Source organism: Panthera tigris, chromosome B3, assembly GCF_018350195.1.
Source record: "Panthera tigris isolate Pti1 chromosome B3, P.tigris_Pti1_mat1.1, whole genome shotgun sequence".
NCBI classification, from domain to species: domain Eukaryota; kingdom Metazoa; phylum Chordata; class Mammalia; order Carnivora; family Felidae; genus Panthera; species Panthera tigris.
In genome coordinates, this window is record NC_056665.1 from 68,818,616 (window position 1) to 68,836,094 (window position 17,479).

At 44.0% G+C, this 17,479-nt stretch overlaps 1 protein-coding gene across 1 annotated transcript in view; it reads left to right on the forward strand.

Annotated features, from left to right (window-relative positions):
* RYR3 (ryanodine receptor 3) overlaps positions 1–17,479 on the forward strand; it is a 524,192-nt gene that overhangs the window by 363,537 nt on the left and 143,176 nt on the right. Inside the window, exons 40-42 of the mRNA XM_042989263.1 lie at positions 12,072–12,345; positions 15,426–15,540; positions 17,200–17,329. Coding sequence (XP_042845197.1) covers positions 12,072–12,345; positions 15,426–15,540; positions 17,200–17,329 — 519 coding nt within the window. The remainder of the gene's footprint in view (positions 1–12,071; positions 12,346–15,425; positions 15,541–17,199; positions 17,330–17,479) is intronic.

The window sequence follows — 17,479 nt, forward strand, 5'->3', positions numbered from 1 at the left end:
TGGCCGCCTCGGCGGACCCCCTAGTTACAGGAATCCTGTAACTAGTAGTTACAGGTTTGTTTCTTGAATTGAACTGCTTCTTTGCCTAAAGAAGGGATAGAGTGAGGATCAGGCTAACATGGCCCTCACTGTGGGGGAAACTCGGTCCCTGCCACATCTGTCTTCTCTTACACAGTGGTTGTAAGGAATAAATGACGGGGCGCCTAGGTGGCTCAGTTCATTGAGTGTCTGGCTCTTGATTTCAGCTCGGGTCATGATCCCAGGGTGGTGGGATGGAGCCTGGTGTCAGGCTTGAGATTCTCTTTCTCCCTCTGTCCCTCTCCCTCTCTGTCCCTCCCCTGCTCATGCATGCCAAATCAATCAATCAATCAACCAAATGTCTACCTTAACCAAAAAGGAATAAATGATAACTCAGGTACAGCATTTAGCACAGGGTCTGATGCACAGGAAGCTCTTAGTGAACATTGGCTATAATTTCTGTGCTAAGAACATGTTTTAGCAGGCAGCTTGAACTTGTACCCTATTCCCCTGCCAATAGAGAAGACAGGTGTACACATCCAAAAATTAAATACAGAGCTCGGATGAAGGGAGGCTGGGTGCCCTCACGGGTTGTCTGGGGCTGGCCTTGGACCATCGCACGCCGTTCGCTGGGTCTCTGGCAGTAGTGTCCTGATGAGTAAATGGGGAAAGGAGCAGCTCCAAGAACAGTGCTCCAGACTGTCTTTACAGGCTTCTCCCTTTCAGGTTTCCAGAAAGCCTCGTCGTCTTGTCCTCCACGATCCCGGTAATACTCTCGTTCCAGTGAAACTAAGCAAAAGTGGCACTGACTGTACCTCCTGGGCCAGGGAGGCCCCAGGAAGGCACAGAGAAATTAGCGTGATGAATTTTCCAAGTCTCCTCAGAGTCCATGAGTTTAATTTTCTCCCTGACCTTCGCTGCTAATAAATAGTAGGTGTTTGGCCACTTTGTGAAGCAGACCAGACTTTCAGCCCAGAGGGAAGCTCTGGGGCACAGAGCACAGAGGGCATGAGACCTTCATATTCAGTCTTACCCACTAAATCAAGAGGGTGTTACTGTGCTCTCGGACCCCTGACGGGGGAAAGGTGCTTTCTCTGTCAGCATTCAAGACAGCCGTCAAAAGAGCCATCAAGCTCCCACTGCTCATCTCCCCCATGTGAGTGATTCATGGTATACGGTGATGCCTCGGCCCCTGGCCATTTGCTATGGTCAGTGACCGCTGGATTTTAAGATTTTGTTTTATTTCTTTGATCTCCAGTTTTATTATTAATAAAAGCAAGCTGGGTGACATCCTGATATGACAGGTGGGCACTAGAAGATGGGGGTAAAATTCTTGGTGCTCATTGCTTTAGCCCAGTGAACCCGGTAAAATTTGCCATTTTAATAAATTAGTACAACCCTTTCCAATAGCTCAACAGGTCAGGTAAACATAGAGTTCTAGAGTATTAAGCCACCTGTGACTTGGTAGAAATGCATAGGGATGCAGAGAGGTAAAGTGACTTGACCAAGGTAACACAGCCAGAGCTGGAACAAAGAAGCCAGCACTCTTGTCACTACATCAGCTGTCCATTCATTTCCTTCAGCATGAACTTTCTTTTGCTAACTTGATTTTATTGGTGAAGAGATCAAAGCTCTGGGAATGTGAATAATCTTCCTAGCTCAGCATCAGCTACAAAAAGACCCAAAGCTTTATGATTTTATTTATTTCTGAATCCACATCATTGTTTAAAAGAGCATCTAGGCAGTGTAATATAAATTTAAAGCAGTAATAAGGATAGGTATTTTTCCGGATTTTGTGAAGCTATAGAAAGTAAACAGCTCTCAGCCAGAAAAGTAGATGAGTTTAGATTTCCAGCAGCCGAGGTTTGGATCCCAGCTCTGTCATTTACTAAGTGTGATGTTGGGCCAGTTTCTAAACCTCCATATGTTTCCATTTCCTTGTCTGCAAAATGAGAATAATGATGTCCCTACCTCATGGGGGCAGGGAGATAAGGATTCCGTGAAATACCGCTCAGTGTAATGTTCCAGTACTTAGAAGTTGGTATGCCTCCCAGCTTCTGAAGCGGATATACAAAGTGTGAGTCCTAAGAACTTGGTCTCCACATTTATTATTTCAGATGTTTGCAGCAAAACAGAACAGAAAATCCAACTCTGGTAGAGTAGCCGGTAAAAGACTTCCTGGACTGGTGTACCTGGAAGGTAGAGATGGAGCCAGCCAGCGGGTTGAGTGAAATCCGTGGCTTTGCTCCTTCTTCCCACAGCTACTCCTGTTCTAGCTCTGCCCTCGGGCTGGCAGCCGCGTGGGGGCTGCAACTCTCGGCCTCATATCCATGTGCCTCAGTGTCCAAGGGCAAAGCAAGACCATTTCTCCTGCCCAGGTATTGGAAGCAAGGATTCTGAGATTACCTTTGATTGGAGAACTTGGTCGCAGGCCAGCTTACGAACCATTGAGCATGACCTAGAAAATAAAATGTGCTGGATGATGGATGTCAGCAGAGCCTACCTGTGGAGTGGGATTGGGTCAGTGTTCATGGGCCATAAGCGGGAGAGGCAGATACCTATGCAAAATCAAGTTCTGTTAAGAAGAAAGAAGGAGATGGGGAGCCTGGGTGGCTCAGTCGGTTAAGCATCTGACTTCGGCTCAAGTCATGATCTCACGATTCATGGGTTCCAGCCCCACATCAGGCTCTGTGCTGACAGCTGGGAGCCTAGAGCCTGCTTCAGATTCTGTGTCTCCCTCTCTCTCTCTGCCTGCCCCCCGCTCTCTCTCTCTCTCTCTCTGCCCCTCTCTCATGTGCTGTCTCTCTTTAAAAATAAACGTTAAAAAAAAATTTTTTTAAAGGAAGGAGCAAATGGATTCTTGATATGTGGTTAGGAATATTCATGATGACATGATGGCTGTCATCTTCCATTACTCAGTGGTTAGTGCTGGAATGCAGGCGGTTCTAGCTCTTGACGTCCAGAGGGAGAGTAGAGGCCACAAAGCTGTTTTACAGGAACTAAGGAACGTGCCCTCTGCACTCTGTGTATATTATCAGATGGGCCATAGCAGTTGTGCAATTGGTGCTTTCTGCATTTAATGTTGTTCTGGTTTGACGCAAGCTCTGGGCAAGACCCAGGCAGACCTCAAGGTGTTGGTAGCCCTGTCACTCCGGTTCCCTCAGCAAAAACAGAACTGGATCTCTCTCAGGACCCAGCTTCTGTGAGCTCTTCTGTAGCAGCTTGGTCACTGAGCCTCTCCAGTCTGATCTGGAGAGCTTCAAGTATTCTCAACCAGGACTTTGTACCAGTGGGAGTATATTAGTTCTCTAATATACAGCAATGAATTACCGTGAACTTAATGGCTTCACACAATCCGAATTTATTATCACGCAGTTCCGGAGGTCACGAGTCTAAAATGGGTTAGTAGTATCGCATTCCTTCTGGATGCTCTAGGAGAAGATTCATTTCTTGAATTTGCCATATCGCAAAGGCTACCTGCATTGACTAGTGGCTCTTTCCAGCAATGGTACCAGTGCGATCTCTTCTGTCATCACAGCTCCTTCTAGGAATTTGACCCTCCTGCCTCCTTCTTGGAAGAACCCTTGTGATTATCCTGAGCCCACCTGAGTAATAATTCAGGATAATCTCCCCATCTCAAGGCCCTTAATTTAATCACAAACGCAAAGTGCCTTTTTTCCATCTAAGGTAATATATTCACAGGTTCTGAGAATTAGGAGGTGAACGTTTTGGGGAGGTCATTCTTCAGCCCACCACAGGGGAAGAAAGCAGAGGTCAAAATACACGCATTCTTTATGCTTGGAAATGATCTACCACCTGTTAATGCCTCCAGAGCATTTACAGCATATCACAAGCTGACTTTTAATCACCTAGAATTTAAAAATAAGTGCACATAATTTAGATGCACATAATTATTTTTCTTTTCCCATTGTAAGCACGAGTATTATAAATTGCTTTCTAAGTTGAAACTAAGTACAGTGCAATTGTGTTTGCTCCCTCTTGTCAACATAATTGGAAGATGTTTTCTTCCAAACTGACCCAGATGGAAAAACACACTCACAGAAATGTAACACCAGCTTAGGTTTGGGATCCGTAAGCTTCAGGGATTTGCTTTGCCAGTGGCCAACATCTGCTCTTTGATAATAAGCATGTATTTCAGGACACGATGGCCACTTGGACTGTGATCTAAATTTAGAGATGAAAAGGAAAGATTCTTTCCAGACCTCAGTAGCCTAAAAACTTAAACCTGTACCATGAGAATAGATGATCTTTTTCTCATTGGAATTGCAATTGCGAAGCTGGTAATTTGATCATTTAGAGAAGCGTTTCGCCAAATATAGTGGGTAACTCTGGGGAACCTTCTTGTAAGAGTCACAGAACGTAGGCTTGGGGTTTGAGGATCAATAGTAGGTTACAGAATGACAAGTGGAGACCAGTAAACAACCTAACAATAAATCATAGCTGAGCCTCTTCACTGATGTACTAAGACTAGCTCTAATTTAAGGCCACTTGTAATCCTTTTTTCTTGTAAGTAATGTCTGGCTAGTCCAGAAATCAAGTAGCAGAGTAGCTATTTTTCTTTGAAAAGTGTCTTTTTTTTTTCTTTTTTTTTTTGAAAGTGTCTTTCAGGCATCAAGTTTCCCCTAAACAATACAGTACTTTAGAAATATTTTTCTTTGAAAGTGTCTTTCAGGCATCAAGTTTCCCCTAAACAATACAGTACTTTAGAAATATTTCATTTTTGAGTTAGCCTAAACAATTATTTAAAATGCAGTTTCTAGATCGTGTATCTGATATAATTGCCTAACTGTGACTATCCCTAATTACACTAATTACAAAAGTGGGGCAAGTTAGAATGTTAATAATTTCTTAAATGAAGCCATTTATAATTATCAAGGGAACTATATGTACATGACTAGCTTCATTAAGACATTCTGTTTGGTAGGATTCACATCTCATCACAAAACAAATGTTTGGTTACACTTTTGTTTTCTTTTTGAAAAGAACACTGTAGCTGTTTAAAAACCTCATGAACTTGGGGTGTCTCAGTGGATCAGTCGGTTGAGTGTCTGACTCTTCGTTTTGGCTCAGATTATGACCCCGGAGTCATGGGATCATGCCCTGTGTTAGGAGCCTGCTTAAGGTTCTCTTTCTCCTCTCTCTCTTCCTCCCTCCCTCCCTCTGCCCCTGTCTACCACTTGTTCTCTCTCATGCGCTCGTGCTCTCTCGCGCTCTGTCTCTCTCGCTCTCTGAAATAAGAACAAAAAACCTCCTAAGCTAAACCATCTAGTGCATTTGACAAGGCCTTTTTGAAACAGGTAAGTCATGAACGAAAAATCCTAGAGTCGTAACAAAGACTGTGGAAGCAACTTTATTACATCTGGTGGGGGTTCGTTTTTTATTTTTTAAAGTAGGTTTCACACCCAGTGCAGAGTCCAACACAGGGCTTGAACTCACAACCCTGACATCAAGACCTGAGCTGAGATGAAGAATCAGACATTTAGGGGCACCTGGGTGGCTCAGTCAGGTAAGTGTCTGACTTTGGCTCAGGTCATGATCTCATGGTTTGTGAGTTCGAGCCCCACATCGGGTTCTGGGCTGACAGCTGAGAGCCTGGAGCCTGCTTCGGATTCTGTGTCTCCCTCTCTGTCCCTCTCCTGTTCATGCTGTGTCTCTCTCTCTCTCTCAAAAATAAATGAACATTAAAAAAAAAAAAAAGACGCTTAACTGACTGAGCCACCCAGGCACCCCTGTGGTAGAGTTATGAGGCACATGTACTTGGGGGTGTGTGCATGCGTCAGGGAATAAAATGAGGCCGTACATAATAGCAAACAGTAGAGTTAACTTCCCCACTTCACCCTTACCTTTCTCCTGGAGTCTTTCCTCCTCAGGAGTCATGTTTCTTATGCATACTGAAATGTCTTTTTAGTTATTAAAGGCCAGCATTTCCAAAGATGAGCTTAGAAAAGCAGCAGAAATGAAATCAGTATTTAGTTGCAACTGCTGTTAATATATTTGTGGTTATGAAAGAGGTTTAAATATATCTCAAGCATTGACTCCCTTTGCTGTTTGAAGGTCCTACCAAATTTGTTGGCGTTCCACCACTGATAGAAAAACATACAAGTATTTACTACAGGGACTACTTGTATGGATCAGCTCTTAAAAGACCGCATTCCAAAATAGCCATAGCCAAGGGTGGTGTCTTTCCCATCAGATCACTTCATGCATCCCTGGGAGGGGCCCTCTTTATGTTAGAACTCTTTCTTCCCTGCTTCTTTAGTCGCTGTGTAATGTGACCTCTTCAAGAAGTGGGAAGAGCTTTAGATGAAGGATCCATTGGGGAAAAAAGTAAGAGAGGAAGATCTGATCATGTTTTTAATTTCTTTTGAGTTTTTGTATTACTAGAGAAATTGTGGCTTTCTATGAATTGTCTGGTTTCCTAAATGTCTTGGACAATGCAGTTTTACCCATTATCTTGCTCGTTACTCATTAAATGCCTCACACATGTATTTAGTTTCCCCAACTAAGAGACTTCCTGTAATCCCTGTGTCTCAAAATAGTTTCATACAGACTACTTACCTCAGTGTTGGGCACTTAACAGAAAACAGCACTCATTTAGTTAGCTCGTTAGGAGTTGATACAATTGGAGTTAACTCCACTGCTAAGATGAGGACAGCAAGAACTTGCAAATGAGCCATGTCCTGAGGCCCAGGTACACAGTGACTCCAGAGCAGAGCTTTTTTTTTCTTTTTTTTTTTTTTTTCTCTTTTTTGAGAGAGAGAGTGAGTGAGCAGAAGGGTAGAGAGAGGTGGGGAGACAGGATCTGAAGCAGACTCCATGCTGACAGCAGTTTTAAATTCTAACTCAGTAACATTGGTAGATATATTCCACATAAACTGAAGTTTTTTGAGGGATTTGATAATTTTTAAAGAGTGTAAAAGGGGTCTTGAGACCAGAAAGTTGGGAAAGCATTGATTTGTACAGAAGGGTCTATGTTGAGGTGATGACCATGATCAGAAAGCAAAGCTTTCTGTCCAGTTATGATGGAGCCCTGTTCCGTTAGGCTATGTGATTGTAATCAAATATCTCAGGTCTGAACTGGGAAAGCGACAGCTTAGGAAGCCGTCCATATTTATTTCTGGATGGGAGGTAGATGAAATGTGAGAATAAGGTGAGTGAGACACCTCATACTGAGAAATAAATGAGGGTTAAGGAACCATTTGAATCTTGGCAGTTAGGAAGGATTCTGGCCATTGTTCCTCCATCACCGAGGGGCTCCCTGCCAGCCTGAAGGGCTCTAGGTGCTTCCCTCTTTATATTGATTTGGGTTCAAGATCCGTCATCTCCAGAGCAAGGAGCGGGGTGGGTGGCTTTCACATCGAGGCCACAGGGCCTTGGTTGGCCTGCTTGTAGCCAGGACAGTTGGGCACACAGAGAAATGGGCTGTAGGATAGGGAGGCATTTAATTCTTAGCCCCACATTAGCTGACCCTTCAGCAATGACATTACTCTCACTAATACTGGAAATCCAGGCTGTTACCTACAGAAAGCTTTGCTCTACAGGCGCCTGGGTGGCTCAGTGGGTTAAGCAGCTGACTTCAGCTCAGGTCATGATGTCACTGTTGGTGAGTTCGAGCCCCACATTGGTCTATGCACTGATAGCGTGGAGCTTACTTGGGATTCTCTCTCTTTGCCCCTCCCCTATGCATGCGTGCGTGCTCTCTCTCTCTCAAAATAAACGTTTTTAAACAACCCATTACATGTTATGTAAATAATATATTTCTGTGAGAAATGATTTAATTTTTCAAAACAAGAATAAGGAGAAGAGTGACATTGTTGTGCATTTTTGTAAATCTCTAATGAAGATTAATAATAGAAGATGAGCTGGGTTCTTATACCTGGTTAAAAAATAGGGAGAAAACTGACCTCAAAGAGATATATAGCTGGAAAGGGGGACAGTATTTTAATAACCTTCTCAGATAATTGCGCATAGTCTTCTTCGATACTACATCAAAACTCAACAAGTAGTAGGTTCTCAAAAGTTCACTGCCATGTAGAACCTGCAACCTCATTAAGGAAATGTTTGTACTTGGTTATATGAAAACTCAGTGGTGTGTCTTTGATCTTGAAAGGATCTTTTACCCATGAATGTTTTCGTAACATCATGGTTTGGTCATAGGGAAATTATTGCCTCACCAAGTTACGCAGAACTTCCAAATGTTGACATACTTCATTATAAAATATTTTAGAAATCATATTTGTTAACATCAACGATGTAATGAGAAGGCCTTTAAGTACTGGGAAGCTGTCACACTCACTGTGCAGATAAACGTTTTCTAAAATTCTGGTGTTTACTTGAAAGCTCAGATTATATTACTGGCAAAAGATACCATCCGTTGTTTTCCTTGAAGTGATGAGCTTACTTCCTTCATTTGTAAAGACATGTCTGTCATTCACCCAAGTCTGATTAACCAGCCCAGTTTGTCTGCCGTTCTTTTCATTAAAAATAGCCTTCCACGAAATGAGCAGCCAGTTTAGCTTATAACTCAAGCCACCACACAAGTGCTTCTCCTCACGAAATCCTCTGACCTTTCATTTGGGGATGTGCTGTGCACATACTTCCCTTTTTGTCCCGCAGGAGGTTGGAAAGATGTACATCGAAATTGTTATTAATGAAATATAAATTTTTTATATTCCCTATAGGACACTCTTACGTGAAACTGAGCATCTTTCTGGGGATGTGTTGGTAAAGGTTGATGTGTGGTGCTATTGCCTAGATCCCCGCTAAGGCACCACCCCTTTTTACCCACCATGTTTCTCCACCATCAGGGCAGCTGTCAACACAGTGAAAAAGGCAAAAAACATCTTAGAGTTATTATGAAAATCCATCTGGCCTTGCAAACCACCTAAAGGGCCTTGGGATCCCTAAGAGTCTGTGGCCCACACTTTTACAAAGACTGATATCGATAGAATAGTTAACCTTTATTAAGCTCACGTATGTGCCAGACATGGTTATACGCATTAGTTATTTTAATCTTCAGCTGTATATGGAGAGCATACCACATGCTAGAAAGTGTATTCTTTTTAAACTCTGGACCCCGGTACATTTGTGCTACTCTGCAGCTAGTTCATGGGATTAAATTATGGGATTAAAAAATGGGATTAAATGGGATAATTAAAATCTGAGGAATTTTCAATAGCATCACTGCCAGGGGTGCCAACTCCATTTTCTCAGGCCCAGAAGTGTTCAGAGGACTAGAAAGTCCTCAATTCAGCCAAGTTTGCTTGGTGGCTGCTGGGTCTCTAGCATATGTCAGGCCACCAAAGATGCTATGCTTCCAGGGCTCTTGTGGGGATATTTCCTCCCCCGCCACCTCTCCCAAGTTTTCTTTCTTCTTGTAGTTACTCTTCCTCTCCCTTCCTGGACCTCGGTCTCACAATTGGAAACCCCGTCCTACAAGAATGGTCTTCAATGTCATGCCTTCCACTAAATGACATCTGTCCATCCAAAACATGACCATGAGTCTTGCTTTTTCTTTCAGGGTCTTGGGGCCCCGTTTTGTTTTGTTATTTGTTGTTGTTTTTTGTTGGCTCTTTTTGTTTTGTTTTGTTTTTGTATTTTAACCGAGCTTCCGCTTGGTCACACACACATAATGGCTTATCCCGTTCTCTCATACGTACTGGAAGGCTGACCTGGACAGAGAACCCGTGGGGTGCTTTCTGCTCTACTCTTTGAAGTAAACAGCTGTCTCCTTTCTCATTTGCCCTCTAGAGAGGTGTTTGGCTATGAATGTTCCATTGTGTATAAACGTTGATTTGAATTATTAAATCAGTGTGTGGCTAAGCACTCACCAGAATCCTGAAATGAATCTGAAAGCCAGGTCAAGGGAAAGCTAATCCTTACTTGCTTCCTTATGACTCTGTAACCCTCCCTGTTGAAACGAGGATGGTCCTTGAGCTGATTAACGTTTCTGGTTGCTGTTTTTCATGTGTGGCAGGGACTGTGATTATTATCCCAGCAGAGAATTTGGTTATTAGTGGAGAGAAAACCATGATCACAATGTAGGCTTAAGGAGGAATTAGACTTACAGGACTGGAAAAACTTGAAGTGTCTATGGTTTTGTCATGCTTTGATTTTTACTGTGACTATTAACTAGAAGAAGCAGGACCTCTTACATTTGGCCAGCAAGGAAACAAGTTCCTGACACGAGCCCATCCTGGCCCATAAATAACTTATTTTTCCCCAGAGGATAGAGATATTACCTAACCTAACAGGTATTAGTCAGCAATCCCTGCCTAGTGAGATCTCTTAGGAACATCTTTTAACTTTGCTTCTCCCTGCTCTGGGTATCCTTTTTTAAGTTTTTCAGCCTGTCTCTCGTCTGAACCTGAAACACCCACAGGGTTGATAGACCCAGCAGTAAGTTAAATTCATCCTTTACATCTCCATCTCTTGTGAAGCTTTGGTAACCAAGTTCTATTTTTATATCCTTATGATGAGCCAAGACTGTATGTAGAGCAGACATCTGCCATATATAATGACATGGAGGTAAGAACCTTGACTATTAGAAGTGGTGCAGGCTACCAAAGGCAGCCCTCTGAGCTTGTTCCCAATGCCTCCACTGATGGACCGAGTAACCTTTATGGTCCCCTGAGCTCTGCCTTTATCACCAGGTCCAAATGAAGGATCTTGATGCCATCTATACCTTTCTGGAATGTGATAGGCAGAGCCAGACTTGGAGGCGATTGTTATTTCAGAGCAGCATTTCTCACTCCTCTCATGGCATTTTCTGGAAGTGTGTATGTGTGTGAGACACAGTGAGGGGACAGCAGTGCCCTCCTAGCCATTCTGGCAGGCCCTCTTTCATCCTGTCCTCCACCTCAGATCTGCCTCTCCCTTCTTACCTTTTTTTAAGTTTATTTATTTTGAGAAAGAGGGAGGGAGAAGAGAGAATCCCAAACAGGATCTGTGATGTCATCACAGAGCCTGATGCGGGGCTCAAACTCACGAACCTTTAGATTGTGACCTGTGCTGAAATGACGAGTCAGACGCTTAACTGACGGAGCCACCCTGGTACCCCTACATGTCCCTGCTGACTATGCTCCCTCACAATGCCAGCCAGCACTTTTCAGAAGCCACTCACTTCAACCTCTGAAGGTCCCACAGTTGGTTCAAGTCTCACTTCAGTGACTTCTCCTTTACCTGTGAAGCCAGTGGTTTTTCTTTGTAACCAGTGTGAGCTTCTAAACTCAACGCCATACTGGCCTTTCTCCTGATGCTTCCCAAAGTAGTCACGATGCCTTGTTAGCTGACCCCCTGCCAAAGATCCAGAGCAACACAGTCACAACAAGGAGGTGATAGTCATATATCCAAGTGCAGTCTTCAGACGTAACCAAACGCTCTTCATCTGTTTCTTTGCATCTCCTAACGTAGCTCTATGTGTATGTCAGCCAAAATATCTTCTCAAGGTCTAGAATCAACGGCATGGTTTATTCAGTTTGTGGTATGTGGTATTTTTAAAGTGCTTGGAGAATAGTATCCATGGTAGAGAAAATCCAATGCTTAATATCACTTGACTCTAAAGATGCAGTGACCAGTGTCATCTTCTCATGCCTTTGCCCCCCACTCCCGCAGCTCTGTCCCATGGCATTTGCACATTGTAGTATTTCTTACGTTGCATTATAAAATAAAGGTAAAAGTTGTTTTTCATAAAATCAAAATGAAAATGTAAAGAGCTGATTTGTGAGCACTCTAAAAACAAGGACAGTGTCTTACTGAGTCTTTTATTTCCAATATCGATTCAAACTTCATTTAATTAAAATATTTAGCACCCTGAATTCAAAATGGAGATACCTTTTTCTTGGAGTATGGCTCACATATATGTTTTTTGATGATATATTTCATTTCTCTGCATGCCGTGTTCCACCCTTAGAAAAAGAATGTTTTAACCTTGACCCCTGATGTTGTCTTAGTGTTGAATGGAGTGGCTGAGCTACCCAGCTCTCCCGGAGCCGTGACAGTCACAGTACCGGTCCTCTGTGTTGTCCCTCTAGCGACCTTGAAGGAGCTCATCTCACAGACCATGATCCGCTGGGCTCAGGAGGACCAGATCCAGGATGCGGAGTTGGTCCGGATGATGTTCAACCTCCTCCGGAGGCAGTACGACAGCATCGGGGAGCTGCTGCAGGCGCTGCGGAAGACCTACACCATCAGTCAGGCCTCCGTGAGCGACACCATCAGCCTGCTGGCTGCCCTGGGCCAGATCCGCTGCCTCCTCAGTGTCAGGATGGGCAAGGAAGAGGAGCTGCTCATGATCAATGGGCTGGGGTAGGTCATTCATAGTTCAGTGCGAGTCTTTCCAAAGAACTTCAAGAGGAAAAGCTGGTTTACCTTGCTCTGCAGGTGTTCTGGAATCAAACCGCATAAACACCCCCCGCCCCCCCCCCCCACCGGCCATCCCGATCTCACTTCTCGTGGAAAACCATTCTTGGTGTCTCGGTCCCCTTTGGTAACCTGAGAGATCTGACTGTGTGCCCCAGGTGAAGGGACATTGTCAGAAGCAGTGGGGAGGAGTCTTAGAGAAAGGCAGTTACTTCATTTGTGTCTGAAGAAAATCGCTCCAGGGTGGCAGTGAAAAGAAATTCAGCGGAAGGGAGAGCGTTCAAATCAACAAGAGAGAAAGGTTTTGAGCAGCTGGGCTTTTGACTGGAATTCTTCTGAGACTTCCCTCTGAGGTATTGCGGGTGGATCCCTCCCTTTGCTTGGGACTGACCCAGGGAGTCAGTTTTGTCAGTTGTATGAGACACCTTTCACCCTAACAGTAGCTCGTGGCTCTTAGAAGCTATGCTATCTAAAAGATAGCATTTTAGACATCAAAAAGATCTCCTTTAATTTAATTCAATGGCGTAGTTCCATTTTGGGGATGAGAAAACCAAAGCCCAAAAAAGTTACCTGACCAGCCCATGATGTTACTTGATTAAAATCAAGAACTCATTAGGGCACCTGGGTGGCTCAGTCGGTTGAGTGTCTGACTTCGGCCCAGGTCATGATTGCATTGTTGGTGAGTTCGAGCCCCAGGTCCAGCTCTGTGCTGACAGTTCAGAGCCTGGAGCCTGCTTCAGATGCTGGGTCTCCCTCTCTCTCTGCCCCTCCCCCCCTTCAAAAATAAACATTAAAAAAATTTCAGGGGGCGCCTGGGTGGCTCAGTCAGTTAAGTGTCCGACTTCAGCTCAGGTCGTGATCTCGCGGTCCGTGAGTTCGAGCCCCGCGTCGGGCTCTGTGCTGACAGCTCAGAACCTGGAGCCTGCTTCTGATTCTGTGTCTCCCTCTCTCTCTGACCCTCCCGCCATTCATGCTCTGTCTCTCTCTGTCTCAAAAATAAATAAATGTTAAAAAAAATTAAAAAAAATGTTTTTGAAATCAAGAACCTGATATTCCATTCCACCACCCTGGAGCCAGCAAACTAAAGGAACATCACTGAGGCCCAGAAGAGAGACTGAAGATCCCCGGGTTGGGGCATGGGTGGGATGCATGCATTCTTCAAATTCCTTTCCAAGGCTGAATCATGTAATAGAAACAAAGAGAATTTTATGGCAAAAGAAAACCATAGAATTAGCTTCTCCCCTGACTCTCGCAGTAGACATAGCAGCAAGTAAAACCTAGTGGTGTCTCCTCTCGACAGCTGCAACACTCAAGGGAAAGGGTACAGGCAGAGGGAAACCACCCCGTAAGGGATTACACAGCCACATCACAGGCTGCCTATGTATTTTGATTTGCCTGCAGCATTATTATGTGAATTTATAGTGACCGATTTAAACATAAATTTTTTTATATTTCATTGTTAATTCCATTTTTTTTTTTTTTGAAGACTGCGGTCCAGAAATGTCATGGGTACCTAACGTACAATTACCTTTAAGAGAGGGGTACAGCCCTATCATTAAGAAAACTGAAGTCCGGTATCCCTTGGGTAAATTCCTAGCAGTGCTATTGCTGGGTCATAGGGTAGATCTATTTTTAATTTTTTGAGGAAACTCCACACTGTTTTTCAGAGCAGCTGCACCAGTTTGCATTCCCACCAACAGTGCAAGAGGGTTCCCATTTCTCCACATCCTCTCCAGCATCTATAGTCTCCTGATTTGTTCATTTTAGCCACTCTTACTGGCATGAGGTGATAGCTCAGTGTGGTTTTGATTTGTATTTTCCTGATGAGGAGTGATGTTGAGCATCTTTTCATGTGCCTGTTGGCCATCTGGATGTCTTCTTTAGGAAGTGTCTATTCATTTTTTCTGCCCATTTCTTCACTGGACTATTTGTTTTTCGGGTGTGGGGTTTGGTGAGCTCTTTATAGATTTTGGATACTAGCCCTTTGCCCGATATGTCATTTGCAAATATCTTTTCTCATTCCATTGGTTGCACTTTAGTTTTGTTGGTTGTTTCCTTTGCAGTGCAGAAGCTGGTTATCTTCATGAGGTCCCAATAGTTCATTTTTGCTTTTAATTCCCTTGCCTTTGGGGATGGGCATAGGGGCACTTGTACCCCAATGTTTATAGCAGCACTTTCAACAATACCCAAATTATGGAAAGAGCCTAAATGTCCATCAACTGATGAATGGATAAAGAAATTATGGTTTATAGACACAATGGAGTACTACATGGCAATGAGAAAGAATGAAATATGGCCTTTTGTAGCAACGTGGATGGAACTGGAGAGTGTGATGCTAAGTGAAATAAGCCATACAGAGAAAGACAGATACCATATGTTTTCACTCTTATGTGGATCCTGAGAAACTTACCAGAACACCATGGGGGAGGGGAAGGAAAAAAAAAAAGGTTAGAGAGGGAGGGAGCCAAACCCTAAGAGACTGTTAAAAACTGAGAACAAACTGAGGGTTGATGGGGGGTGGAAGGGAGAGGAGGGTGGGTGATGGGTATTGAGGAGGGCATCTATTGGGATGAGCACTGGGTGTTATATGGAAACCAATTTGACAATAAATTTCATATTTAAAAAAAAAACTGAAGTCCATAGAGACATAGATAAAAGGACGAGAGAGGGGGAAAAAAGACACTGAGCACATGGAGGAAGAGAAATCCAGTGATTCAGGCTCTCTGAAGCTATGACAAGCAAAAAGACAAAAGGACAACTGTGTAATGTCATTAGAAGGAAATGTTTCAAAATAAAGTACTTAATGGAAGTAAAAGAGTACAATATACTCCTATCAGCTAAAAAAAAAAAAAAAAAAAAAAAAAAAAGGAATTCTACTTCTGTTCCACCTGGCTGGTACCTTCTTACTACCTTTCAGCTTGCGTCACTCCACCCCCGGTGTGTTTGTGCATGTGTGTTTTCTCATGCCTGCATTTTCATACCACTGATAGAAGCAAGTGCTGAAGACTGTCCAATCTTTACCCTAGAGACATTATGAACAACAAGGTGTTCTACCAGCATCCCAACCTCATGCGAGTCCTTGGCATGCACGAGACAGTGATGGAGGTGATGGTGAACGTGTTGGGGACAGAGAAGTCTCAGGTAATGCTACCAGGAGAACTTAGGCCAAAACTTGACTTGGGCAGGTGCATGTGGTGACTTGTTCACAGACAAATAGCTGGTGTCCATTGTCTCAGTTCCTCTTCCCAGGGAGAGAGAGGGATGTGCATAAAGCCAGGAAACAGCCAAGGGATGGGACAGAGCTGCTGAATGGAATCCAGCCAGTGTAGGCGCTCTGGCTCCTGAAGCTTAGAGCTTTCCCTGCTCATTCTACGAGGCTGCTCACCTGCTAAGTTTACTTCCTGTACATACTCTGCAGCCCTACTCCTTCCAACATGGAGTTCCTCTGGGTTCCACTTAGAAACCTGCTATGTTTTGTGCTGTGTCAGGAGAATGCTGTTCTAAAGGAGAACAAGATCTTAATAACAATCCTGGCAGTGTTCCCTCAGGGGTGCGTGTGTTTCCTCACTGTGCCAAGCTCCTGAGGATGTCGGCTCTCCTTCCCAGTCCCCCATAACAAGCCTGCTGTCAGGGGGAGCCCCCTGGACATTTATTCTAGCTTATGTGGGGTCGTCAGAGATAGGGTCCTAAGACAGTAGATGGGGGATGTTTTCAAATGTTGGAAATTCCAGAGGGCCAGGGTCCTAGGAATGAATGATTCCCAAAGCAGTTCCACCAGTATGGACAGTTGGGGGTATGAAGGAAGAACAAAAGCCAAACTCACATTCCTTCTCACTCACTTCCTTCTGGTCCCTTGGAAAAGCAGACTCTCCAGAAGAGCCCTGAGAAAATGCCTGCATGCCTCAGCAAGCAGGTAGCATATAGGTTTTGGGCCCTTACTTGTGAGAGCACCCCACCCCCATGATTCTAAAAGGGGAAATCAAGGGCTTTCTAGGATCCAGAGCTAGGTTAAACGTAGACACCATTTATTGAGCATTATTGGATCAAAACTAAGATGTGGCCAGGCTCTAGAGATGCTAATTACTTTGTTAAGGAGAGAAGCCAAGTACAATCAGCAGTAACATAAGATGGCATCTCAGTGCTAAATTGTATGAATCAGATTACAAGTGCTATGGGAGCCCGTAGGAGAGCAGTAGTCAAGGACAGAAGTAACTAGGGAAGAAAAAAGCAATTGGGGAAGGCTCACATTCGGAGAGGGCAATGCTTATCAGGCTCCCACAACTCTGGGGGGACCAGCCTTTACCCAGAGGACCCAGGTTTGATTTAATGCTGGGCATTATTTGTCAGGATCACTCATCTCCCTTTCTGGACCTTCTCATCATGATCGCTCCTCTCCCTTTCTGGAACTGCTCATCACAGTTCTGTCTGCTCCCTTCCCGGATGGAAACAATAGTGTGATGTAGGGTTGTGCAATTTCATGTGACATCGGAGGGTGTCTGGGATTCTTGTTTGACCTCTTTTTCCTTTGAAAGGAAGATACTTCAGGAACTATAATTAGCTCTCAATATTTTTGGAAGCCTCCTCTCAGGTGTGTCCCCTCTCTGTCCCTCCTGTGAATAAGTCTTAGAAAAAACTAGAAGCAAGGACGAAATGCATTTTGCAAACTGTTCATAGCTTATACACCCGTATTGACAGGTGGGGGTCAGTGGATGGCCTACCGTAAGACTCTTCGAAGTCAGACTTCTCAGAAAGGACTCATGATAGATTCTTTTCCTTGACATTTCCGTTTTCTCCCTACAGATTGCCTTTCCAAAAATGGTTGCTAGCTGTTGCCGCTTCCTCTGCTACTTCTGTCGAATTAGCCGGCAAAATCAGAAGGCCATGTTTGAGCATCTGAGTTACCTGTTGGAGAACAGCAGTGTTGGCCTAGGTATGTCATGTTATCACTTCCACATTTGGGCTTGGAGGTGACACTCCTCCTGGCCACTTAGGAGGTAAAGCGAAAGAAGTGACATACCTGCTAAGGTATTTTTAAATAGAAGAAGGAAGCTGCCTGATCTAAAAATAAATGAAATAATGA